The following is a 27392-nucleotide window of genomic DNA, read 5'->3' on the forward strand; positions in this document are numbered from 1 at the left end:
CGTGCTGCCCCTCGGCCAAGGGGAGTTCATGTCAAAGGTCAATGAGCTGCTGCATGAGTACAACATCATGAACTCATCTGTCACAGTGAGCGCCCAAGGAAATGAAGTGCTTAATGAAATGAAACATGGGGCAGGATGTGACAAGTGGCCGGCTTTTAACACTCCAATGGATCTGCAAATGGGAACTTTGCTTCAGCCCGGTTTGTAACAAAGGAATGTAGAGGAAGATGAGTTCAATTAAAGGCATTACTGTACAATAAAGTGTATGCATCAACACAACTGTTGTATCCACAATTAGACCTTTAAAAGGATAACTTTATTAGGATTTGTTTGTGTGTGCGTGCGTGCGTGCAAAAATTTCTTAAGGACTATATGCCACGGAGGAGGCGGGACTTTCGGGTTTTCACCCATCAACTTGGTTTCCGTTTCCGGTTTGCGACGCGTGGGCTGCGTCCCAGTACTTGCGCCTCCGCCTTTGTGCCCCTCGGTTGCGCGTTCCGTCGACGGGTGCGAGGCTGCGAGTATGTAATGTCCGTCTCAATTTTTGTCCCTGCTGGTGAAAATACAATACATGTGATAAGCTCCCATTTTCTTTGTATGTCTAGGCTGTAGCACAACACAAAATCATTTATCTTGGTGTATTTTATTTTTCATTTTTTAAACCTGGGTTGTGTAAACTTTATATGCAAACAGTATAGTATTTTTGCAGCAGTATTACATAAAAAAAATAAAATAAAATAAAAACCTCATAAGGTGTGCTTATAATTTCCATTCCATTATCTTTATCTGTGTCTTCTTTTACCAAATGATAGTCAGTGTTCCATAAAAATGAATTCCAAACATCACAAACCGTATGACAGGAACTACAAACCTCATACGCAAGCCGCCCTTTGACCATTCTTTATTAGTTAGAGATGGCAGTTATAAAGATGAGCAGAGGAAGTGTTTTCAATTGACAACATGGAGCCGGTCAAACTCGTGCAAGCGTGTGCGACTTTACTCGTCTTCACAAGTGGCTGTGGCGCGCACGTCCCATCAGGTGAGTCAAGGATTGTTCTTGGAGGCCTCACTTAACATCTCACTCGTGTTATTTCATGGTTTGGTAGTTTTTAAATTAATGCACGGAACAGCTTGTATTTGATGATAAAACCAAAATATTGTTCTATAGTGAGTTCTCTAAAGCAACAGATTGTTTTGATACTTTTTCCTCCCGAAAATGGTGCTGTTTATAAACAATAACACAACATAATACACCATTATTTAGTAGATAATGGTGACTGTGATGTTGAAGAAGATCTGGTATCTTATATTTATGATGAACATAAAGTGTCACGCGCACATTGTAAATCAGCGTTACTTGTCTCCATGCAGCACCCACTCTGAAAATGGACCAGGCTTTGTTAATATTTCATAACCAGCTGCCAACTGAAGTGGAGGTCTTGTACACTTCTGATTATTGTTACAAGGTAAACATGCACACTGAAATGAGTCATTAACAATTGATTGGGCTTTAGTGAAAACAGATTTAATTGGAACCGTTTTTAGGGTTCCTAAACGCAGCATTATCATTACATATCCTGTGTGTAATTTTAACATGTTTATTTTTTTCAGTGTGTGTACCAGAATTTGGTCCGTATGAACTCCAGCTACAACAATGTATCTACAGTCATCAGCACGAAATTCTCCTTGAGTATGCAGGTGGAATCCAACGATCGGAATGCAATTCTTTGCCGGTAAAATTTTTAAATCAACTCAGTTGAAAAATAGCTGATATTTGTTTCCAGTGTTTCCAGGGAGTTTTCCAATGTCTCCAGACACAATCTAGCATGCTGGAATACCCCGATTGCATCAAGAAATGCTCCCCCAGCACTGTAAATAATCTAACTGACTTTCTGCAGCTGAGTGATATCCTCTCTGAAACGACTACCTCAGTAGATATTGATCGGTAGCCTTTTTGGGGTTAATAAGACCTGACATTCCAATATTGATGGAAAAAGATCATTAAAGCTGCACAGGGGAGGTTAAACCGGAGATGGCAGTTGTAATAAATAAACCGTCAGGACAGCGGTGCTCCCCATCTGGGGATCACCCGAAAATATTGTGGCAGGATGGGCCAAGTGTCACATTATTTCATTCTATTATATGTCGGTCTGGACATGGGCTTCCTTAGTCAATGCCGAGGTCTCTAACCAGACTGCTGTTATTGATTTCCTTTCCCCTTTGAAAAAACACTCCAAGTGATAGCCAGTATGTCATTCCAATGGTGGATCAATGTGAGCACGCAATGTATGTTTTGGGGGTTGGAAACTGGAGCTCGCACAGGATTAATGGATGCGTTTACGGTGGATGAGCACTAGGTGGCACTCCAGAGCTTCCTTCAGTGCGGTCACTGGTCAGGATCAGAAAAAGAAGCAGGAGACTGACCACCGCGCTGCCTTTTGAGCTTCATGATTAGGTTAATAGAAAGGTCCAGTTGCTGCTTAGAAACTCCAGGGTGCCAACATTGTAATGTATGCTGTCAAATAACTATACAGTAATACGAATTATTTTAATTTAAAAAGGAAGACAGATTATTGACGATTCCGAACATCCGTGCATTTCTGATACTTAATGCAACGTAATGCAAATGCTTCCTTTATACGGTGAAAAGTTGAAACAAACGGCGTATTGTATTCTTTTGCCTGTGACTAACATACAAACCACACAGGTTGTTATAATAGCCTAACTGAATTTCATAATATTTTGAAATAAAAATAATCCACACAAATCAAATTACAACGATCCAAAGTCAAATGCTTTTCAATGAGCGGAGAGATTTTTTTTTCCGCCGCCATTTTGATTTGTGACGTCGTCTCTGAATTATCAATAGGACGATAGTGGTGGAGGTAAACTACCAACAGTTTTATTTACATAAAATAAAATAAAATGCTCTGTAAAACATGACTGTGCCATGTAGGCTACATCATCTGGAGTTGTTCAGAATCAATATTCATCAAATAAGATGACAAAATATTAAAAACATATAAAAATAAGAGAGGCTAACTATCAATGTACAGAAGAAGAAAAAAATACTGAGTGCAAATTACCACAAATGATTTGGCAGTTTTGACCAACCAATTAGAGGGGGGAAAGAAAAAATGCTGACATCATCAAGGACTAGCGCTCTGGCCCTGTCAGGACAAATTTGAAATCTGACATGGCAGCTCAGAAAGTGAAATCTGATTGGACAAAGTCTTGGAAGCAATGCCAACAAGAGAAATGCTGCAAAATGAAGAGAATAGACCGCTGGGAGTAATTTATACAATGTCATGTAACAAATATTGTAATTTAGAATGGCGCCAATGCTTCACTATTATACTTACTGTGTGTATAATAATTTTATTTAACTGTTTGAATGCAGATGGACTCAGACATACGAGGAGGGCGGTCACTATTCGGTTTGGATCCTATGGTCAGACAGTGCCAGCAATGCCACCTGTATTCATGGTGTGGACAAAGGACCTCACAATACCTACCTGCGTAAGTGTCTAACAACACTGATGTTTCACATTGAAGGAGGATAGCGTAACTGGGAGTTTTTTGTGTGTGTGAATATTGAATTAAAAAGTCTTATATCTTGGGAGTAAATACAAAAGTGCTGCGTTTATCTTTTGGCTCAGTGTCAATAACCACGGAAAGGAAACCTGCAGCCATTTTCTTATTCATGAAGTCAGCATACAAGCACATGCCTTGCTTTGTTCGCTTTTAGCGGACAGTATTCTCTTCCGTCTCTTGGGATATTCAGCGTATTGATCACATGAGACATGCTTTCTTAAAAAGGGATAAAAAGAAAAGCTTTTGTGATTGTTTTGAGGGCTGAGACCTGCGCGTAGAGGACTGTGGGTAGTACATTAGGGAAGGTGGAAGGATTAGGGCATAATGGGATTTTGAAAGCGTCTCTGTCCATAATGTACACCCTACTTAACAATATTGCAGATTATGTTGTGGATCCCACTTTTAAGGCCGGGGAGCCATTATCCGAGCAGATATACGGTCAGTGGAACTGCACCCCTCACAGTATGATGAGCTTCCATTAGCTACGCGCGCGGGTGATTATACAAACTCCCCACAGGGTATGCTCCGTTTAAGTAATGGTCTGGTCAGCAGCTGAAGCCGTGCTAGGGAATTTGAAAGTTTAGCTGCGCATCTCCCATTGATTGGCCGCATCGTGAGGTCATTTGTTAGGTGTGGTCTTCCTCGAAGGATGTGCGCCTGTGCGCAATTTCACCTCATGTCAGGACCGTGACTGCACCCAAACCACAACTTCAAGTTAAATAGCGATCCCTATTAAGTACCCGCCTTACGCAAATGTATTGATGAACTTAATCTAGTTGTTTCGAAGTGCCTCTATTCATCTTGCGTTCATCCCGACAGTAATAGAGCGAGCCCGACCGCTGCAAAGTGTGTTTCACTTCATGCGCTGAGAGCTTTATGATGTTTTTTTTTATGAGCGCGCACCAAAGATGCCATGACTTTCCAAAGGCGATGAAGTGACCACTCCGTGTTCAGAGAGGATTTCAGGGTGGATGTCTGCTCGGGTTCAAATAGCGTCTTTGTATTTGTTCTTCCACTAAAAAGGCAAACACAGCATCCTCGGCCTCCCTTTCTGCTGCGCTTTGATGCACACAAATATCCCCTGAGCCTGTTTGTTCTACTTTTATAGACTGGTTTACAGCTGTAAAGTACATTACTGACATTTGAACGATACAGATGATGATGTTTGTGTTTTTTTTTGTTAACGAGATTAAGCAAATATAGCAGTGCCTTTTTTTTGTCTTAATTTACTCCAGTGTAAATATGTTCATTACATGTTGTTATGTGTTCTGATTAATGCTTCCTTTGTGGAATAAGAATTAAGATGAAAAATCCACCAACAACTTAAGGGGCGGGGCCATTTTGCCAGTGACTGACAGTGACATCACAGTGCCTTAGGGCTCAGTTAACGACTGACCACCTGTTTACTGGGCTTGATCATTTGACGTTCACAAAATGGTCGCCCCCTCATAACGGTGTGAAACGGGTGTATTTTTCTGCTTTAATCATATTTTATAAACACAATGTTTAAACTAGTAGAGGCGCATAGAACATATTGTAAAGACCCCCCCCCCCCCCCTTTTTTTGTACTTGACTTCATATTTAGACTTTTTTAGTCTAGGGACCACTTACAGTAGCATTATATATATATATTCTGTGATGTTTATAGTTAGTAGTAGTGTAGAGATGATCATAATAGAGTTATTGGTTTCTTCATTTAACAACGGGGAGAGTTTAAATATTACACACGGATAGACCAGCTAGCATTAGCTCATGCTAGCAGCCATATTAAAGTGTCAACGAAAGAGTTATTTTGTGACTTAAGAGACTGTTAATGTGTCCGTATTCCTTGTATGCCTCTCGGATTAGATTACCCATGTGATTGCTCTGTGATGCATTGACCAAGAATTAGGTCCATTAGGTTGTTGTTTGTTTGTCACTCAGGGGATCACCTTTGGCACTGATTGACACACAAAGAACTCCGGGGAATTGGCTACATTGAACTATTTGTACCAGTTATATTAAGCTAGATCAGAGGTTGGTCTCATCAGTAGGGACCCACATTTGACCATTGTTATTCAGTTGCCTTCACTTTTATAGAAGTCAAAACAAGCAAATGTTGTTGTTGTTGTTTTTGATTTAAAGTTTGCATGTCTACTGGAGTGCTGTAATTTGTTATTTATTCTGTGTCATTGATGATGTAACCATGTGTGTCTTTTCTATTGTGTTATCTAGCTATTCTGGTGGCAGCTCTCTCTCTAGCTGTAACTGCTCTCTTATTTGTTGTTACACCCTACATATACAGGTATGTACACAACTTTTAATGTTCCTTGTGTTTTTTTTCTCCTTGTAGTTTAAGGTCTCTGTTTTTGATGGCGCATACGTAAATGCTGGTGTATGTGGTGTATGAAGTTGACTAAGTTCACAGCTTCAACAGCACAAATCACCCTTTTTTAAAGGCACCAATTTTTGGCTGCAAAATTACCAACACCCGGTCTAACCTGCCTCCGCGCAGATTTATGACGCGCCTCACGCCAAACTTGTTTCGGTCACGAAAATAGAGCCCTTTAGAGTCAAATGTGTTATTTTAACTACAATATCTGATGTCTCTTACAGAAAGTGCCGCATGTCAAAATTTGTAAAGACCATTTGCTGCCAAAGGCCCCAGTACTTGTTTGATAATGTAAGTTACATTTTGTAAGTTTTTGTCAGTTTGTAAAATATCACATGTGATAGCCGTAATTTCTGAGTACATTTGTAAGTTACATCTTGATCTAACAGGCTACATTGTTTGGCTTGACCAGAGAGAGGATGGTGCATGGTAAAATTTCCAGAGCCTCCAGTCCTCATGCTGCAGAGACACTAATAGAAAGATTGATACAAATGTTAGCAGAGCCAATTGTGCAGCAGACTGACATAGAGGCATTCAGACAAACATCTGAGTTCATGTGATGCATTTTCGGCGAGCATGAATGGCTCCTCTCATTCTTCCGAGCAAGATGTCTCAGTCTTCCACATGCTGTGTAAATGACATGTAGATCCATCATTACTCATTAGCGATGTTGTCTTCCTGCTCTGCTGCTTGATAGTGATACACGGGGGCCAAAAAGTCCAGCTAATCCAAGGGAGAGGATAATGTGAGAAGTGTTGTTCTGACAAAGAAACGTATAAATCCGGGGCCCAACAATATTAAATAGAATGTTATTTCATAAAAGATGCCACTACATAGCACTTTGACAAAACAACTTTACATTCCAAATTGAATATATATATATTTTTTTACTAATTGTGTAATTGTCTGTTTTTCAATCTTGAAAAACAAACAAAAACTAGCAACAACAAAAAAAGACAATTTGTTGGTATACAGTACTGTAATATGGCTTCAAAAAAATCAAATTAAACAAATTCAAAAGCAACACAAGTTTTTCATGAGCTGTCATGAAACTGTGCTGCTTATAGCAACTGCTGCAATCTACGTCAAGTCGTCACCATAACGCTCAGTCATTTGTTGCTAGGCAGACTACACACGAGCTAATGTTTCCAATGTTGCCAAGGCACACCATATTACATTGTGAAAAATCTCATGGCACACAACCAAACAAAAATGTATTTTTCCATAAAAAAATTGAAATAATGTTGATATTAAAGATCATTTAATTGTTCTGCCTGTCGCTATATGTTACTGATCTAGATCAGTGGTTTTCAAATACGTGAGATTTTTTAATATATTTAAAAATGATATGTAAATATTTATATATATATATAAAAGTTAATAAAATGAATTAAAAAAAAAGTTGAGAACCACTGTTCTAGATAGATGAACAAAGTTGCTTTATTGTAGTAAATAAATATTAATGTTGAGACTAATTAAACAAAATTGGGTCATCCCACAAAATAATAATAATCTCTCACAGCCTAATTACAGTCAATGTCATGGTACAGTGTTTGGAAATACACGCTAATATAATAACATCATTGTAAGTATTATTTAAAACCTTTTTATTTCAATGTGCAGTTGAACGTGTCCACGTTATTAATTATGAAGTACATACTTTAAATGAAAATCTGATGGGTGATATATGAATGATTTTCAGAGGAATGAAGCTGCACCAATCAATATTTCCACATCAACAGCAATGAGACAAATGTCTGATGTACAATTTTACTCAATGACGATGAATCCCATTTGCAGCATGTTTTAAACATACTTAAATATATAACAGCATATTTTGGGAACAGCAAAGTACATATATCGTAGAAGATGCAGGAAGCGTAAATGTGAGATGATAAATGCTGCTACCCATGATGTAATGAACTTAGCATTTCAGACATTATTCCCACCACCCCCTCTGTTATTGTGCCTGCAGGATGAAATTCATGCTACACAAGCGGAGGGCAGTGCCACCAAAGTGAAACATAAACGTCTGTGTTCACTGGACGCTTTTCGAGGGTATGTGCGCCATCACGTTATCAGTCGCCATTAATCTATCACCACGCGAGCCTCTTTTTGCAGCAGTATGATGAAAATCTACAGGCCCAGCGTAATGAATAATTACAAGGGTCACAGTCTGGCCACAAGCTCCCCCAAGCTTTCGTTATCAGGCGAGGTAGTTGCGGGCACAATGTCTGATATCAACGCGTCTCGCCTTGGCGATGTGTATGTCTTCCTATTGGACGAGGTGGATGTGTGTGATTGAATCTGGGCTCCCTGCTCGCCTTAATTGTGGCCTGGGGGGGGAGACACAAAGCACGCCTCTCTGGAAACAGGATGCTGGTGTGGCTCTGACGTCCCCCATGCCAAATAATTGATGTAATAATACAGTCAACATATCAGCACACATGCACATGGCCATAGATCTCCTGCCAAAAACGGAGACGGGGAGGAAACCCAGCAGCACAAAAGCAGCATCCAGCAGATGACTAACATCTTCTCCATCTGTGGCTTGCATTAAGATACTCAATTGTGTGGAACCACAGCGCATATTCATCCAATCCAAAAACACTGCTTAACTTTATTTATTTTGGGCTCAGCTGGTTAAGTGCATTCGCACAAGCGTTTCCAACAGTTCAAGGAAAGGATGAATGATATTCCATTTCCTATCGGTGCCGCTTCGAGTCACTCACCTGTTTGCTCATATTAGCTGAGATGTAATTCAGGTTTCTGTTAAATTAACTTTGGCAGCGACTTGTTGATACGTTTATAATTCAAGGATTGGTACTCCTACACTTATATTTTATTATTATTATTATCGTTTTTGTTTTTTTGCCAAAAGTACTCACACACTCTACTTAGAAGTACAGATCCGTGTATAATTAATAAATAAATAAATACATACGTTTAACAGTAGTAGTAGATTTTACTCCTGTTCTTAAGTAGAAGTAAAAAGTAGGCATAATGTCAAAATGAATGTTTACTGTCAATAACATCTACAGGCCTATCATTTTGATAATTTGGCACAATAGAAAAAACTTATCTCACTCTCAAACTTCACAAAATAGTTTCCCTCATTTAATAACGTCCATAGAAGAAGAAATATATATATATATATATATATATATATATATATATATATATATATATATATATATATATATATATATATATATATATATATATATATATTTAGCTGCTCAATTAAATGTAACATGTTTTCTATTTAGCTAGCCACCTAGCTAGAGATAGCTAACCAGCGCTAGCTTGAATAACAACATGTTCACGCTAGCTAGCATTGGCTAACTGTGTGAACTGAGTTGAAAGAAAAAAAAGCTACATGCATTAGCTAATGATAACTGGAAAAACGACACCCCTGTAGCTTCCAATATAAATGTCCTGACTGGTAATAATGTGAAATACCTGGCAGGGGTGTTAAATCAAACAATCAAATCTCAGCCTTTTGACTTATGATCCATGCCCCTGATAAGTAACAAGTTCTTGCCTCCGAGAACGCACACATCAGTCATCAACCGTAAATGCTGATGCATTCTTCATGGCAAAAGGTGTTTGTTGTGAGCAAAAGGGGTTCTTAATAATTGCCCCACTGACATGAAATAGTGTGCAGTGACGTTTACATGTTAATTTTTCTAAAAGGATCCCGATTTTAATTTCGGGCCTCACAACTAAAAGCTTGTCGCCAGTTTGCGTGGAAGAAATTGCCTCGTCAGTATTTAGTGGAACAGGAGGACAAATAATAAAGCAGAGCAGAGGATTGCCAGCTCTTCGCCAGATGGCTGACTCATTCATTTCGTTCCTTGTTTTGACTCGGCTCCAGATTTTTCTCTGATTGGGTTTCAGAAGTGTCCTGACATTTGGCCACAGAGCAAGAACCTATAAAATGTATCATCATCATCATCATCATCATAAAGGGGGCGAAATCTCAAATTTAGTGGGAAATTGATTTATTAATTCATTGATTAACTCATTCATTGCCACTGACGGCTATAGACGTCAACAATTCATTTTAACAATTTCTATTAGTCTAACATTTTTTCTACTTTTGTTAACAAGAGTATGAAAATCTAGAAAAAAAATTATTGTACATTTAGAAGAGATATAAAATTTGACCGTGAGTTAACTAGAGAAGTCATGCGGATTTTTTTCTTTTTTAAAGAAAAAAATATTTTTAAAAATAAAATAATTACAATTATTATTTTTTGTTTTTTTAAGGAAAATATTATTAAAAAATTAAGGGCGTCAGGCGATTAAAATGTTCAATCGTAAGTAATCGCATGAATTCACTAGTTAACTCACGATTGATCACAAATATTATCTGTTCTAAATGTACAATCATCTTTTTCTAGGTTTTCATACTCTTATTAACAAAAAATGGAGAAAAAAATTAAACTAGTAGAAATAGCCAAAATGAAATTTTGACGTTTATGCCCGTCAATGGCAGTGAATGAGTTAGGAGGTGTTTCCCAGTTGTTGTGGTTGTGTCGTGTCATTTTTGAACTAGCGCAACTCAACATTTGCTCTGGATGGTGAAGGTGAGACTGAAATTGCTCATGCATACACAATAATTCATATCAAAGAGGTCTGTAAGTGAGTCGTAACCACTCACTACTCCTGGCCAGATCCGTCTATAAGTAATCTGTTAGCTATAAATCAATGGTAATATGACGCCCCCACCGAATCAATCAATTCCTGGTGTAATAAATATTCAGAGGAAGACATGTTGAATTTTGCAGCTGATTAACCTGATTCAACCTAAACATCATCTCCACTCTGTCCATTTGTTGAAAAGTAGAACAAGTGTTTTCCATGGCAAAGATTTAATGATTATTTGCAGCCGCGAGTGTCAGCAACGTGACAGTTGTAGTTTAATCTGCCTGAGCTGGAATGTTTTCATTAGAGAGATGGCCCATAAAGCCTCACATTGCAGTCATTTCTTTTACCGGGACTCGTCTGGTCACTTCTTTAACCTTTGTCTTTGTCACTATGGCGACTAATGGATATGCTCGTCAAAACTTCAATGATATACGTGAGCATCGGATAGAGTACGCCTGGTTCAGTTTGATGGACCTTTGGAGGAGATAGTGGCTGATTAAAATCTCTGTATCTGCAATCTGAAGCTAAAAGAGCAATAACGGGTTGGTGCGCCCTTTAGTCGAATGGAGGCAGAAGTAGATATAGTGCACCTTATCAGATGGACTGGAACTTTTTACTGATTTCATTATGACACTTAACGACAGTCTTTTTTTGTTATTGAATAACACTTAAATCACAACAATATCCAGTATATGATGTATTTAGGATGGTGAAAGGATACGATCTGCCCCAGAGCAAAGCTACAACATACCGGCACACTTTTCCTCTGTCAGTTTGTGCCTTGTAATTCTATACGCCGCCGATTTCTAACACCTTTTTTTTTTCCCGCCAGTGTGCATGATTCAGTGAAGCACTCCATCACGTGTGCAGTGTTTCAGCAGCCTTGCTTGCTGAAAAGCGTAAAGTGTATCATATATTAGACACTAAAGCCTTTAGTCAGCATTTCTGCTTGAGGAGATCCAGAGGACAAGTGTTCATTTCCTGAGTGATTCATACTGCTCCGGTTGCATTATGCTGCATGTAGATTATAGCACAGTTTATTTTTTTTTTGGATTATCCAACTGAATCGGACCTGATTCTCAGTGCTTACTGTTTTTGCAGGTTTGCCCTCACACTGATGGTGTTTGTCAACTACGGTGGAGGAGGCTACTGGTTCTTCCAACATGCACCGTGGAATGGTGAAGTAAAGTTGGATGTATTTACAACAGATAAACACGACAATATGTTGTCACCTATACAACTCCAGATGTAGACTCCATGTTCTAACAGAAGCTAAAATTACCAATGTAGTGTTGTTGTTTTTTCATTGTCAGGAGCAGGCCAAATAACTAATTAAGTGTGAAGCCAATCAGAGTGATCAATTGTCACTGATGGCCAACGGTATTTTACACACTGTGATGGATGGCTTGCTAAGAGAGGCCAGCACCAATTGTCACTGTTCACTGAAATGAGTTTGAAAGAGTTTTGTCACGGGTGATATGACATGACTCCTTCTTGTGATTGGCTCCAAGTCAGCCCTTATCTCATTGAGGATCTCGAAACTTGCTACATGTCACCATAAGCTTTGCCAAGCCAAACAAGGTAAACAAAGAGTGTCTTTTTAAAAATACTGTGGATTACAAAGGATTTGTCTATTTTCTTAGTTTAATTAATTTGGCAAAATAGACGATTTAGGTCTGTTTTATAAAACTCAGCGGAACACATGTCAAAACTTCGGATACCTAAATAAGGAGATACTGAATTGTCGGGCTGGACATTTTGGAAACTTTTACAATGGAAATATATAATATGTATTATAGTAATAGATTTTTAAAAGTTCTGTTCAACTGACTGATTGATAGATTGATGTGTTAAAAATCAAAGGTGAGACCCATATGATGGCAAAATTCTCCATTTCCAGCAGTTTCCGACCCCGTTTCACTAATTATGACGAATGTGAGCTAAAGCATACACATTCACACACGGTACATGCAATTGATCACCTGTGTCTCATTGCAGATGAAATCCATCATTGTTTATTGTTATTAACAAAAATGGAGGAGGAAGAGGTACTTTGTGGGAGGGTATAAAATAAATGAGTAAGAAGAAAAACAGAATTAATCAAAGCTTCTTTTTTTTTTTAAATTCCAAAGTGATTTCTTTTGCCATGAGGTGTGCACACTTTAAGTTCTGTAATAGCATATTTGCCAAATCTATAACACTGTATTGATTTTTACAGGTGATGTGATGAATCTTTTCTGTGCTGCGGGGGCCAGTTCTGTCACAGGACTCTCACTGTTTATTAATCATGTTAATAATAGATGCTTTACTTTTTACTTTTTGGGGATTTTTTTTATTTTTATTGTTTGTTATAGAACCTTTTCGATTGCAGGAACTATTTGAGGTCAGGAGCTGTGATTGTATAATACAATTGACAGATTAATGACACAATACTTTTCACCAGGTTTGACTGTGGCGGATCTCGTCATGCCATGGTAGGTCATGTTTTTAGTTTGTCACAACATTCATTCCAACAAAAGAAATACAAAGGGCAATCTTACCAACGCGAGATGTTGCATCATCGAGGTTCGTCTTCATCATTGGGACCTCAGTGGTGTTGGCGTTGAGCTCCATGCAGAAGAGAGGCGTGGGCCGCCTGCAGCTGCTGCAAAAGATCACGTGGAGGACCGCCGTCCTGCTGACGCTCGGCTTCTGCTTCCTCAACTACTCCCCGCGTGATGGACCACGTAGGTGCAAAATTAGCGTGTGCTGCTAATGGAACCAGTACATCCTGTTTGCGGACAGGTTTGTTATTTACTTCACTTCTGTACTGGGAACATCATTAAAGCATAATAGCTCATCCTCTCGCCACATAAATAATGTACCCGATCCTTTGAAAAACAAGACTCAGCCAGTCAAGATGTACAAACTGGACCCATTGAAGAGCTGCAAAAATGTTCTGATTTTGGAACAAGTGAGCACCCGTTTTTATATTCTGTCATATTTGGATAAAGTCCGCTAAAAGCATTGCAATTATAGGTTACAAATATTATACGAAATGAGGCTATGATTTGCGCTAAAAGCTGGCAGAGGTGCGTAAGAGTTTAAAGCAGAGAAAAGCAGGTAGACTCTCCTCATTTCATCGCCCACCTGGGGTTTCACTGGGCGCCCTTTCACACATTAGCCAGATGCTAATGGCCTTTTTTCCTGGGTGCATGTCTGTGTAACCCAGTTAACAAAAATATTGTTATTGTGTGTGGATTTCCAATCCAGCACCAGGGGACGTTTAACGGGGGGAAGATTGAGCAAAAACAAGCAGCGCGGTAATGGACGATTACAAAGAGATAGAATTACAGCCCTCAGCTCCATGCAGCTGCTCCTGTAGCTTCTCACAACAGGACGACTTTTACCATAAACTGAAGGTTCGACCTCGGTCTCCAAGGACACCCTCGGCCGTTTAGTGGCTTAGTTTGATCTAATAAGAGAATGCAGTCACATTATCTCGGTGTGCGTCAATGTCAGACGAAGCAGAGGAACCTGCGATAACAATTGAAATCAACTCTGAGTCACCTCTTATAAACAGTAAACCATTTTGATTATGTCTTTTGAGGGCTTTGGGAAGTCTTAAAAGCATGAAACTAGCTTGATGGGGAAGCAAAAACAGACGTATGTAGTCATTTCTTTGGAATGTACACAAATAATCTTTCTATGACAGCCACTAGAATTTTTTTTAAATATCAGTGGACCAAGCAGAACACTCCTTCCTTGTGTTAGCATCAGTGCTACGTTACACTTTTAAGCGATTTGCAGTGTTTGTACAAAGTTAGAACAATCCTTCCTTGTGTTAGCATCAGTGCTACGTTACACTTTTAAGCGATTTGCAGTGTTTGTACAAAGTTAGAACAATCCTTCCTTGTGTTAGCATCAGTGCTACGTTACACTTTTAAGCGATTTGCAGTGTTTGTACAAAGTTAGAACAACCCTTCCTTGTGTTAGCATCAGTGCTACACTTGAAGTGGTTTGCGGTATTTTATGTACAATGTTTGGGGTGCTTCTCAGTGTACATACGTAAGAGTTATAGTAATTTTTAATAATTCATTACAAGAATGCAAAATATTTGGTTGCTAGGGAGGACAAGTGGAGTATTTGTCTCCAGAAGACCACAATAAATTGGTAGACTGTATGCTAGCCACACTTCAAAAATAATACTATAAACCGAGATGGGAGACACACACGAGTCACATGACTCGAGGTGCCAATATTAGAACTTCTTTTGACTCAAATTGGCCCCTGAGTTCTCTCCAGGTGAGCTTGTGTGATGCTCTCGGTTTTTCCCAGTTTGGACTCGATTAGTGCATCTTTCTGTGTTTTCTAGATGCTGAACCCCCTCCGCAACCAGTTTTCTTCTCTCAGTGGCGTTGTGGCACATAAACAAGTGTGATATTAGTTAGCCTCCCCCTTCTGAGATTCCCTCCTCTTATTGGATGTGACCTGATGAATGATTGGGATTTCATTGTCTTTACGACACTTTTTTTTTCCCCAGCAAAGAGCTTTTCAATTAACTAATGTGTAGATTACCATCAATCTCTCAACCAAGAGTCAATCTTATCTTACTCAATCTTCGCAGAGCGAGAGATGACCTGGAACCTTTGATCGGCTTTGCAACATCCGTATCCTGCATGCTGACATTCCTCACTGACTTGTGCTGTCCGTCGGTCTTCTCGGGAATGTCGCGAGTGTATCGGTGGGATAGTTGAGAAAATCCCATTCCCAATATTAGCAGTTTGCTGATTTATAATATGCTCAGTTCAACACGTGAGTTATGCGTGTGTTTATGTATTCATCAGTGAGAGACTTCCTTCATGTGTTTCAGTGTCCTGGTCCTGGCTCAGGATCCCTGGGGTACTGCAACGCCTGGGCTTCACCTACTTTGTTTTGGCTCTACTGCAGATTCTGTGGGGATACAAAGAAAATCAACAAAAAGCAGTAAGCTGCTCCACGGGGTTCTTGCCTTACTTTTATTTTTAATAGAAAAAAAATCTAGGTCTATTTTGGTATTTTAATCCTGGACAAAGACCAAATCTTCAATCTAGCCAATTTCATATGGACTGCAATGCTAGTAAAAAAGAAAAGAAAAGTGGAGGATGATGATGTTGATTAAACCTATCACTACTGTTACTGTTACCAGTTACATACACACTTCTGAAAGACCACATTTGCTTGAATTATTTGGTGGTAATTTCTCTCCTCAATGCCTGCTAGCTTGTCTCCATCCATGAAACCTTTATATAGTTTGTTCATGTGCTACAAAAATGACCGTTCAAACGAACAATATGAAGACAAAAAGTTACACCAATGTAGAGTGATTTAAAAACCAATAGCAAATCATGAAAAAATATTCAAGTTATCTTTATAAAATAGCTAACATATAAACTGCATAAAATTGCTTGATTGACTGATTTTACGTGTTTAATAAACTAAAGTAGAAATAATTAGAAATGGCCTTCGCATCCATCAATTTATCCAAAAATATATAATATAATTTGATGTATCTGACCCTCAGAGGAAAAAGTTTGGACACTCTTGGTCCTTTTCTTTATTTTATGGTGATTATGATAACTACAAGTTGTCTCAAACTTCAATAATATATGTGGGCATTATTTTTTTTTACTTAATTAATTTATTCATTCAATCATTTATTTAGTTGGGCATCTTTAATAGGTACATTCATAAGGGATTTATTTTTGCTTTTCCATGCAAGCCTGCACTACTTCTGCATGTTATAATTGAATCTCTGTGTCTGTAGCAATTTATTAAGTTATTCAGAAATAATATGACAATCAAGCTGGTTAGTAATTAAATGATAAGCAAATTGTTTAGATAAATGTTTGTAAACTATTCATACTTCACAATTGTAACTTTTTAATGATGTCCAACCAAAATGTGTTCTTTTTGTTTATGTTATTATATTTAAGTAAAATGCTTTATCATGATAAAAATCATAATAAGTTTCATTGTATAATTTTCATCATTTTCCTTCATGCTTTTTGCTGGTGATCAAGTCGTTCCACGGCTTCATCGAGTTACCAAATATGGTTCCTAAACATGTTGATATTGGCGAGACTGTCATTTTGCCTATTGTTTAATGATTCAAGTTTAAAGTGAAGGTTTTGTTCCCCAGGGTAACTGCTGGGCCCCCATCCAGGATGTGACCTTGTACTGGCCCCAGTGGCTGACCGTCATCCTCTTGGAGACCTCGTGGCTGTGCCTCACCTTCCTCCTGCCCGTGCCCAACTGCCCCACGTACGTAGGGCCGAGCCTGCTCCCCGTGCAACTCGGTCAACTAACTGAATAATTCACTCGTTTTGTATGCTGCAGGTGTAAATTGCACCGAGCTCTCCATGATGGTGCGAGCTTGTAGCTTTCTGGTTGTGATGTCTCATCTGTTGGTGTTGTGTGTGTTATGAACTACAGTGATTTATGGGCTTGCGCTGAATGCTTCAGAGGGTGTAATTAGACTATCTGGCTCTGTCATGTGCGGTAGGAGGAGGAGAGGCAAAAGGATCCATCTTCCTTGCTTGGAGTGCTTTGCTAAGTGCTTCTTTTTGGGTGTCGCTCCAAACATTGTCTATTTCAGCAATAGCGTGTGTGTGCATGAATTATTTTCCACAGTCCTGTAAACAGCATTGAAAATATTTTTCCCTGTAAATTAAATCAATAGATTTTCATTCCACACATTCAATTTCAGTAAGAGTGATTCATTGTGATTTATTTTTTATTTTTTATTTTTATTTTTTTTACATCTGTGTTGCTAACAGAGGATATCTAGGAGCTGGTGGAATTGGAGATGATGGTCTTTATCCCAACTGCACTGGAGGGGCAGCGGGATACATTGACAGGTGGTTATTTGGTGATAACATGTACAGGTATCCAACTTGTAAAGTAAGTCTCTTTGAAATGTAATATCACTTTTTATTTTTGTATTAGTGGGACAATTTACAGCATAACAGCATTTGTGTGTGTGTTCTCCAGGAAATGTATCATACCACCCGACCTTTTGACCCAGAGGGAATTCTCGGAACAATTAACTCCATTGTAATGGGATTTCTGGGAATGCAGGTAATTTATATTTGGTGCAGTATTCCATCACCTACATACAATTAATATTAACAACAACTTTAATTTGTGGGCTTTTTTTTTTTAGAGAGAGAGAAGATTTTATAGTCTCACGGGTCTGTGATTCGATTAAGAATGCATTTTTGATTCAAAATGATTTGATTGACAAGCATTTCTGCTTCAATCTATAGATGTGCAAAGACTCAACATGATCTACTAGTCTGCTTTGCAAGACAGGAGGATTTAATAAATTTTGAATTGTGCCCTTTTCAACAAAAACAGCGTGTGGGCCCACAACTGCTACTCTATGTTGCTAACTATAAATGTTATAGCTTTTATAGTTCTGTCCTCCCTGAGTAGACTGACTACTACGTTAGCAGTCTAGAGTCCAATATTGCTGGTATTTATTACACTCCAGTTGAAATTAACTGTAAACACACAAAATGAAGAAAATTACACACAGTGCACACTTAACTCGTTTGCTCCCAAAAAAGTATAAATAGGTTATATTTTAAGTGTCCCAAAGATGTATTTAAACGTTGTTGTTTTTTTTTTAATGTTTTTTTTTAATGCTAGAGTATACAGAAGGCTTTGATGCAGCCTCTCAAATGCAAGGAACGGTTGAAGAAATGGCCAGCAGGTGGCAGCAGAGTAAAAGAGATCAACCAGGGCCATGTTGAAAAAAAGCTAATTTACTCACAACTCTAAATAGATTTGTCAACAATGATGTAACTTAGCGATATTCTAATGCTAATTGCTGCAAAACGGAAAATGATTTCCTGATGAAAGAAGAGACTCTAATCTTTCTTTTGGTAGGGTCCATGTTTTTATAGCAATTGAACACAATATACTGCGGGCCTTGCAAAATCAGTCAAAATCCAGTAAAACAGCCGGGAGTGAAGGGAATTGCTTCAGTGAAAATGGCTGGGAGTGAATGAGTATACAAACACACTTCGTTTAGCTCGTTTCCAAAACGTAGCTAGCTCAAGGCTAATGCACAATGGAACGCGCCATTGATCTGCTAATGCTGATTAGACACTTTTATCACTCAAAAGAACGGCTATTCATACAAAAACGCTGCAGGAAAGTAACATTACTCACAGGCATATGCGCTTTGTATGCTGCTGCTGCAAAAAAAACTATCTATAATCTATTGACATAACTTGATCGTACCTTTTTTCTTCTACTCTTTAATGGAGTTAAAAGTGTACCTGAACACGTGGAATCACACTGCCCTGAGGTGGCCAAATTGTGTACAACATGAATACCACTCCCAAAAAAGGGACACAAAGAAGATCAAGACAGTGCTATAAAATAAATAAAATTGATTTTGGGACATTTTATATCGTATCTGAATCATAGTAAAATAAGAATATCAATTTTTATGTGAATCGATTTTTTGGCATTTTTTTTTTTTTTTACTTCATATAACTGGGAAGACCTTTGACGTAGCAGCAGCGTCAGTTGAAACTGTTTTGCAATGAGAATCTGCCATTCAAAATCCAGCATTTCTCATTTCCCGATGGACTATTGCAACTGAGCACATCAGTCACTGAGTGTTAGATGACACGCCAGGTGTCCGCTGGCCTCGTCTGTGTCGGCCCGTCTAATGTCCTCGGCTGAAATGTATTCATCATCACCAAATTAAAGAGAGGCTGCAGATGACTTAGGCTGCAGATGACTTACAACCCACATCTGGCTGCACGGGGTGGGAGAAATGTGACCGCCACATCAGGGACACCTCCCAGGCCTATTTGGTTACCCAAGGCCAAATAAATGAATATGATGGCTGTGTATTGAAATGAGTTTTGCTTTCTGCTCTTATCTTTCTCCAGGCAGGGAAAATCATCATTTTCCACAAGGGGAAGAACATCCACATCCTGTGCAGGTTCCTAGTGTGGGCAACCATCTTGGTAAGGTCATCTGGAAGTTGTCACACTCATATAAGACCGTTTCATCTCGCAGGTAAATGCTGCAAGTTTTTTTTTTTTTTTTAAGTTGCCTGGATGTTAGTCATCACTATGGAAGCGCATTCATTAGCAGAGCTTAGTGAGGACATGTTTGTGATCTCAGTACAATTCAACAACATCCACATGTGGTGTGTTTCCGGGCAGACACGACAAGCCAGCGCCGCAGGGGGATACGTACTATCTTTCATAAGTGGCCCATGTGGCTCTTGGACTGTTTTGTAAAACACAGGTCACAACACTAAATACACTTGCACAACAATTCAAGAGTTGCATTAAAAAATCTGTTCGTACAATAGAATGATTAATGAAACTATTTTTTTATCATTATCATTGCGGTTGTAGTTTTAAGTGTTTTTTCCGACATCACACTGAAAGATGTTTTTAATTGGTTGTTCCGCTTAGCTATGTAGAAGGGGCAAAATGTATTTTCACAGATGTATAACAGTGTGAATTACAACCACATTTTGTTTTATTATTATTATTATCATCATCCTATAAGCTTTGTTAAGGTGTATTTTTTTGTTGTATTTTTTTTATGTTGACAGGTCCTTTGCTCACCTGCATGCTAAGTCTCTGCAAATATTTGCAGAACAAAGACATGGCAGTAATGCAGCCCTTTTCATGTGTGTGTGTGTGTGTGGGGGGGGGGGGGGTGAAGCCAGAAAGGGACACATGTGACCCCATGGCTTTTTTTTTTTTGTTATACTAGAATAAATATAGGCTATAAGTGTAAAGTGTAATTGCACATCCACTACAGTAGGTGGCAGTGGCGCTGTCATTGTTATATTTCTTTTTTGTTTTCTTTAATGTTAATAACTAAGCATCGGTACTTAGAGCAATTTTATAGACATATTATTAGGGATGGGTGAGTACCGATGGCGATGGCGACCAATAAGGAACTAGAAAGGACAAATTAGAAGAATCGAAAATTCCCAATAATTCAATGCAATCTTTAAGGGAAAATACTATATTGGTATGTATTGGTCTTATTTTTAAATTATTTGTCATTTTTTGTTTGTTTTTTGGCACATTTGCAATGGTATTGGGCTGCAAAAAAAGAAGTGGTAGATTTAGGGGGCTGACATTTTTTCTTCTTCCTGGTGGGAATAACAAAATAATTTTGAATCACTCCAGTAATGATTAACTGCTATAACAGAGACATCATAGAGTCATTCAAAAGTCAGTTTTTATCACATTGTAGCTTCTCGTTAATATTTGTTTTGGATCTTTGCTTCATTCTGGGTGGTCTCCAAACACAAAAAGGGCCAAAACAGCCAAGCTGGCCACTATTTCACTTGGAGTGGGAATGTGTCCCACAGGGAAAGGCGAGGGTTATATGAGATGACCTGCTTTGCATCTCAAAACACGCCGCGAGGCTGTTATAGTCCACTCTAACGAGATTGACAGTTGTCCATGTAGGAACCCTCCACGTGTGTGTTTGGTCGTTATTTTTCTAATCAGACCGAGATGCTGCAGAGACACTTCATGTGTCGTTTTTAAAACGAGGTTAAGAGCAGCCTGCGCGCTGTGGAGGGAAAAGTCCTCCAGTGGTAGTCATGTGACTTGAAGTGATGATGGAGCTGGATGGGCTGCCTGCATCACTGCCTTTGAAATTCAACTGTGCTGGCTGGAAGGAAGAGGCCGGCCATGTTGGCCAGGGGAAATCACACAAAAACAATTCAATTCAATATGAGAAATGCTCCAAAGATTCTGCCTTTGCAAACTTGCTCACTTTTAAAGCTGTGTTCAATATTTGATGTAGACAAATGCAATGCTGGTCCACATCACTATTTAATATATATGGTGCTTAACAAATTTTGTTGGACCACCTGTCATAATAATAAAGGAAACCATCCAGCATTCACGTTTAAGACAGCTACTGGGCTTCTCTAAGAATTCTGAAATTAGTCAGCTATGACATTTAACCACTATAATTTATGGCAGTAAAGAATTAAATTTGTTTTGTTTTTCGCTAAAACAGGGACTTAGAAAATTCAAAGATACATATTATTATATTTTTGAATGTAATTTATGTTTTAATGAATAAAATAAAAAATACAATTAAATAAAATTAAAATTAATTAATTAATTAAAAAAAATACATAAATAAATACATAAAAAAAAAAGAAAAAAAAGAATTACATTTAAATTACTAGTCTAGTGGGTTAACCATTCCTGAAAGATGATAAACAACAACACTGTAAATTTTCAGAAGTTGTGGCTTGAACATTCTATATAATTCTAAATTATGGCAATCTAAATAAAATTTGCAGTGAACATTCAACACTTTTCTGATCACGTTTATAAGATTTTCAGTACTTTCATACTACTATGTGCTACTTTCTTTACTAATATATATTCATGCTGCTTTGTTTTTATCAGTTCCAAAAAATAAAACATAATTTATTCCAACATACAGCATAAGAAAAATCCATATTAAATGGTCAATTCCCTTATGTTGTCATATGTGTTTGTTATAAATGACTGTCATTGGAAATTCCACCCTGAAAATTTCACACCATTCATCTGAATCTGTCCACATGGTGTCTCCCGATGGTGAATATTTCCGCCCTGTTATTGTAGAGTGTTGGCTGGAGTCGAGTGAAACAGATTACATCCATTTAGTTTCTCCCAGTGGCACCATGTGATAAAGTAACACATAACCATATTAATAAACATTCAACTTTTATGATTCCCCGCACAACCATGGTTCACCAGCTAATGATGTTGGCGGAGAGTTGCAGTGTTTATTGATGAATACATACAGGCAACCTAAATAAATAAATAAATAAATGGAATGATTGACAGAAATGCACACTTGGATACGTGTCCAGTTGCACCAAACCGAATATCAATTTAAATGAAGTTACTTTGAGTTAGTTGATAGTTTTGGCGACCTGCCCTTGAAACAACCACAATTTTGTGGAGAAAGGAAACATACAGTAAAGATGTTTTAGACATTAGCAGGTCATCGTGTTCATGCTCGCAGAAAGCCAACCACAAGACCACAATACTTTTCCATAAAACCACAAAATCCAAACCCGCTTTCCACCATGACGGGCTTTGGCCTGGCGGATTGTTATTCAGGGTCAGCCGGACGGATCCCCCCGCCCCAAAAAAAGAGGAAGAACAACAACAAGCCAAAGCCTTGTTAATTAAATCCCAACGATCAGTCTCCAGAAGTGAAGATTGAAATTGAGCGATTGGCCCACATACCAGCCTCATCCCACATCCTGCAGCCTGGACAGCCTGCAGGCTGAATTCAGCCCCGACTCGGCTATTTCCACACCATCGATTCTGTCATCTATACATGGATGATGGATATACACCCAACAAGCACTGATTCTGATCTCGGGCCCTCGCTTGCTTTCTCCCTTGTGTGCAAAAGGTTTCTTCAAATATCTAAATCATATCTAAATGGGAACAGATTAGACACGCTTGGGCTTTTTATTGACGCCATCTGATCGTACGTTCTGTGTATGGGGTCTTAAGAGGTCAACTGGATTCTCTGCTTGTGCTCGACACTGACAATCTCTCTGTGAAGAAACATTTGATCTGCGCGAGTGAATTGATCCCGATCCTCTAATCTGCAGGATTGGCTTGATTCTGTTGCCTCGCGTTTTTAGTTGCCCAACTACACTTTATTCCACTTCATCGATTTGAAATCTGTTTCATTTCCCCCCTTAGGGAATCTCGGCAGCCGTCCTTTCTAAGTGCACGCGAGACGAAGGATTTATACCTGTCAATAAAAACCTTTGGTAAGTGCTTCCTGACCCTCTAAATCCAGCTACTTTCCTCACAAAAGAAAGGATGTGTTCTCCAAATGGCACAAATCACAGCTACTTAAACACGCGTTTAGTTACCTCTAATGACAGCCTGGATTGTAAATAATCACCCGGGTTGTCAGAAGTGTGAAGTGGGGCGCTCATATCCATCCTCCCAACATGATCAGTTGATCACTCTTCGTCGCGGGATCCTTTCGAACCCCTCCGGCAGTCTTGGCAGAAGCACTCGCATTTGGAAGTCGGATCTGGGGAAATCATCAGCGTAACTACAGTGCAGCCTAGTTCCCAAACGATCATGTGACTATTTGGAGAAAAGCATGGTACCTTGAGTAATGTGTTGGTTTGATGCTGCTGAGTGTGTTGTACATCCTAAAGTGAGGCGTCAAGATAAATAATGGAGTCAAGACTGCTGTCATGAAGGTAAAAGCTGCCTCATGTGAGCACATCGAGGTGACCTTTAAAGTTAAACACTTTATGGTTTATCATGTTTAGAGGAGTTCAAGTCGAGATCTCACAAAAGTGGGACAATATTGAATAAATGACATAATAACATATAATATAATAAGAAGTAGTGGAGCAGGCTTCAGCAACCTTTCCTGTCAAAAGAGCCATTTTAGACCAATTAAATAACAAAAAAATATGTTTATGGAGCCGCAAATTATTTGAATTTTTTTGCTGTAAATATTCCAACATAATTTTCTGCCTTTCTTCTTTTGTTTTTGGACATTTTATGGTTACTTTTTGAATGTTTTCTTCTCTGCTTTTTAAAATCAGGACATTTTTGGGCATGTTTTGGACATGTTTAGGTAATTTTTTTAAACTTTTAAATCTACCTTTTGTTTCTCTTTTTTCTGACAGCTAAAAAAAATGGACTCTGACATTTTTTTGAATATTTAATTATTAATATTATTATTTAATCATTAATTCATTTAAATAAATTTTATCTTAAAAAATGCAAAATATACATACATTTTCAAAAAAAAATGTAAGAGATCCACATGGAGCCAAAAGAGAGGGACTAAAGAGCCACATGTGGCTCCAGAGCCCTTCTATATAGCAACAGTGTAAATTTATTATTAGCCATTTATAGCAAAACCCCTGGCAACAAAAGTGAATTCACCCCTAAGTTAAAATGCCCAAAGTGTCAATATTTGTCATTATTTTCCAACACTGCCTTAACTCTCTTGGGCATGGAGATTACCAGAGCTTCACAGGTTGCCACAGAAATGCTCTTCCACTCCTTGGTGATGACATCACAGAGCTGGCAAAAATTTCGAGACCTATCCGCTCATTAGCCATCCATCGTTTGTAGATTGCCCCAGAGATGTCCGCTAATGGAGAAATGCTTGGTCCATCACTTTTACACTAACACTAACAAGTAACATGACATAAAAATCACAACTGTGCTTAATTTGGACATTTTCACTTAGGGGTGTACTCACATTTGTTGCCATTTAGCTGTTAATTGCTGTATTTTGAGGGATCAATAATTATATTTATATAAGCTGTGCACTGACTACTTTTTTATTGTGTAATTTCTTAAGTGTTGTCAAATGCGCAGAAATGTGAGGAGTTTACTCACTTTTGTGAGATACTGTACCCTAACACTGGTCTGGTCCCTTGTCAATCAAAGGGCACATATTGAGCCAGACAACCATTCACACTGGTCTCTTTTTTTTCTTCTTTTTTCTTTTTTTTACAACACACACCCAAAAAAATCGGATTTGTTTTACAACATGGCTGCGTCCACTTTCTGAAGCTACTGCATGACAGCATTTGTTCCACTTCCACATTCTCTTTCATATGATAGGCACCTCTTAATGTTGCAGCAGGAAGAATACCATTTCATCTGTGATGTGTAAGCAAATTCTTCCTGATGTTCCATACAGCCCCCCCCCCCCAAGCTGTGCTCATCCCTCGCCATTACCTGCCTGGGCTTTTATAGGCAGTTCATCATGCACAGGTTATTGAGCTCTTGAGTACGAGTCCCTGCCGGGATGTCCAGCAGTAATTAACTCCCAGCCAAGAGTCCTTTTTGGCCCCACTTCAGCTGAGAAAAAAAAGGGGGGGGGGGGGCGGGGAGGGGAACGCCATCTCGGGAGATTCTGGGAGGCAGCCACTTTGCATTAAATGATATTGCATCAAACATTCTTGCACTTAGGAACAGACGGGACATGGCTGGCTGGCAAGAGGCCGCGGGGCAAGCGCCAAAGATACACTGTCTCTGTTTTATACACTAAATGGACAAAAGTATTTGGATGCTATGGTGGCCATTAAACCATTTGCAAGACACATCTTAGGTCAACTGTCTGGGACACATCATCGGTGATATGAATTGGGGTCCTCGGTTGTTTTGGGTCTTGCAATATCAGACACCGTCCACTAGGGTTGACCGTCACCAAGGTTGATCAAGCTCCCTAATGTCCAATCGGTTGAACACTGGACATGAAAAGAGAAGAAAGGATGGCACGTGTCTCCTTTGCAGCTATAAAAGCTTCCGGTCTTCTTGGCAAAATTCTACAGGGTATCCATCTATCCAGGAGAGTTTTTGTAATCTTTTCTATTATTATTATTTATTATTAATATTATTATTCACTGCCACTGACGCCTTTGTTGTTGTTTTTATTCGTGAGTTAACGAGTGAAGTCACGCGATGAATTACAATTAATTTTAATCACCCGGCGCCCCTAATTTTTAATAATCTTTTCTTCTTCTTCTTTTTGTTAAAAAAAAAGAAAGAACATTTTTTAAATTAAGATAATAAAAAATTAGGGCCGTCGGGCGATTAGAATTTGTAACCGTAATTAATTGCATGGTTTCACTAGTTAACTCACAATTAATGACAAACTTGATATCTGTTCTAAATGTACAATAAAAAAAAATCTAGGTTTTCATACTCTTGTTAACAAAAGTGGAGAAAAAAATGTTAAACTAATAGAATAGTTCCAATGAATATTTTGACGTTTATAGCCATCAATGGCAGTGAATGAATTAAAAAGAAAAGATACAAAATTTGGAGCATCAGGCGATTAAAATGTTAATCGTAATTAATCGCATGATTTTAATAGTTAACTTACGATTAATCACACATTTTATATCTGTTCTAAATGTACAATAAAAACAATTCTAGGTTTTCATACTCTTGTTAGCAAAAGTGGAAAAAATGTGAAACTAATATAAATAGTTCAAATGAATTTTTGACGTCTATAGCCGTCAATGGCAGTGAAGGAGTTAAAGGGGAAGTCCCCCTCTCAGTCAGCTTTTTTGTTTTTTCCTTCACACCATTCTGCAAAAACACATTGCTGTTGTAGTAAAGTGTTTGTGTGGTCTTTTTCATCAGGTCATTGTCATACGTGGCATGCATGGGCTGTCTCTCCTTCCTGTTGCTGGCAGGCATGTACTTTATCACGGATGTCATGGGCTGGTGGGGCGGACAACCGTTCATATATCCAGGTACTGAATATGGCCTCTATGTTAAAAAAAAATTGCACATAATGCTGATGGTGAATGTATACGGCAGGAATGAACTCCATCTTGGTGTATGTCGGACACTCTCTCCTGGGTTTCTACTTCCCCTTCAGCTGGGAGATGCGTTTCCAAGAAAACCACTGGGAGTGGCTCTTCCAAAGCTTGTTGGGAACTGCATTGTGGGTGATCATTGCCTACCTGCTATACAGGAAGAAATTGTTCCTCAAAATTTGAAAAAAAACAATGTGTTCTGCTGCATTTACAGGATATTTCATTGTCTGTTTTGGTTTTCTTAGCACTCGTGGAAATTAAATCCTGAGCTATTGTTGTCTATAATGGAGATGATCCAAACATATATGTATAAATATTTTTGATATTTCACTGTCTTCCAAACTTTTCTGATTCTACTAAAGGGTTTGTCAAATAAAAGTAGCAACACTTTGGTGGTACTTCTTG

General features: G+C 38.6%; 1 protein-coding gene across 3 annotated transcripts; it reads left to right on the plus strand.

The window, feature by feature from the left end:
- Positions 1-115: 115 nt before the first annotated feature.
- On the plus strand, positions 116-27385 carry LOC147163819 (heparan-alpha-glucosaminide N-acetyltransferase). 3 transcript variants are annotated; one of them, XM_086092298.1, is made up of 18 exons: positions 116-200; positions 1372-1466; positions 1612-1733; positions 3401-3519; positions 5809-5878; positions 6190-6256; positions 7941-8023; positions 11720-11796; positions 13062-13092; positions 13184-13344; positions 15471-15583; positions 16779-16900; positions 17416-17539; positions 17630-17716; positions 19549-19626; positions 23371-23441; positions 26809-26921; positions 26989-27385. In XM_086092298.1, exons 1-18 carry the CDS (start codon positions 119-121, stop codon positions 27168-27170), a joined length of 1797 nt encoding a protein of 598 aa, XP_085948424.1. In that variant the 5' UTR covers positions 116-118; the 3' UTR covers positions 27171-27385. The 3 variants fall into 3 exon arrangements, with proteins under 3 accessions (XP_085948424.1, XP_085948426.1, XP_085948427.1); XM_086092300.1 differs by lacking the exons at positions 116-200; positions 1372-1466; positions 1612-1733 and adding an exon at positions 2330-2455; XM_086092301.1 differs by lacking the exons at positions 116-200; positions 1372-1466; positions 1612-1733 and adding an exon at positions 2417-2510.
- The last annotated feature ends 7 nt before the right edge of the window (positions 27386-27392 follow it).

This window comes from Leptonotus elevatus, chromosome 13 (genome assembly GCF_054856555.1).
Source record: "Leptonotus elevatus isolate MCC_2025b chromosome 13, RoL_Lele_1.0, whole genome shotgun sequence".
NCBI classification, from domain to species: domain Eukaryota; kingdom Metazoa; phylum Chordata; class Actinopteri; order Syngnathiformes; family Syngnathidae; genus Leptonotus; species Leptonotus elevatus.

Bases quoted from the DNA above. Each gene is read 5' to 3' on its own strand.
- LOC147163819 (XM_086092298.1), top strand. From the start codon at position 119: ATGAAACATGGGGCAGGATGTGACAAGTGGCCGGCTTTTAACACTCCA. The intron at 16,901-17,415 runs GTACGTAGGGCC...TGTTGCTAACAG, and splicing joins CCCGTGCCCAACTGCCCCAC to AGGATATCTAGGAGCTGGTG. The intron at 17,717-19,548 runs GTAATTTATATT...ATCTTTCTCCAG, and splicing joins TGGGATTTCTGGGAATGCAG to GCAGGGAAAATCATCATTTT.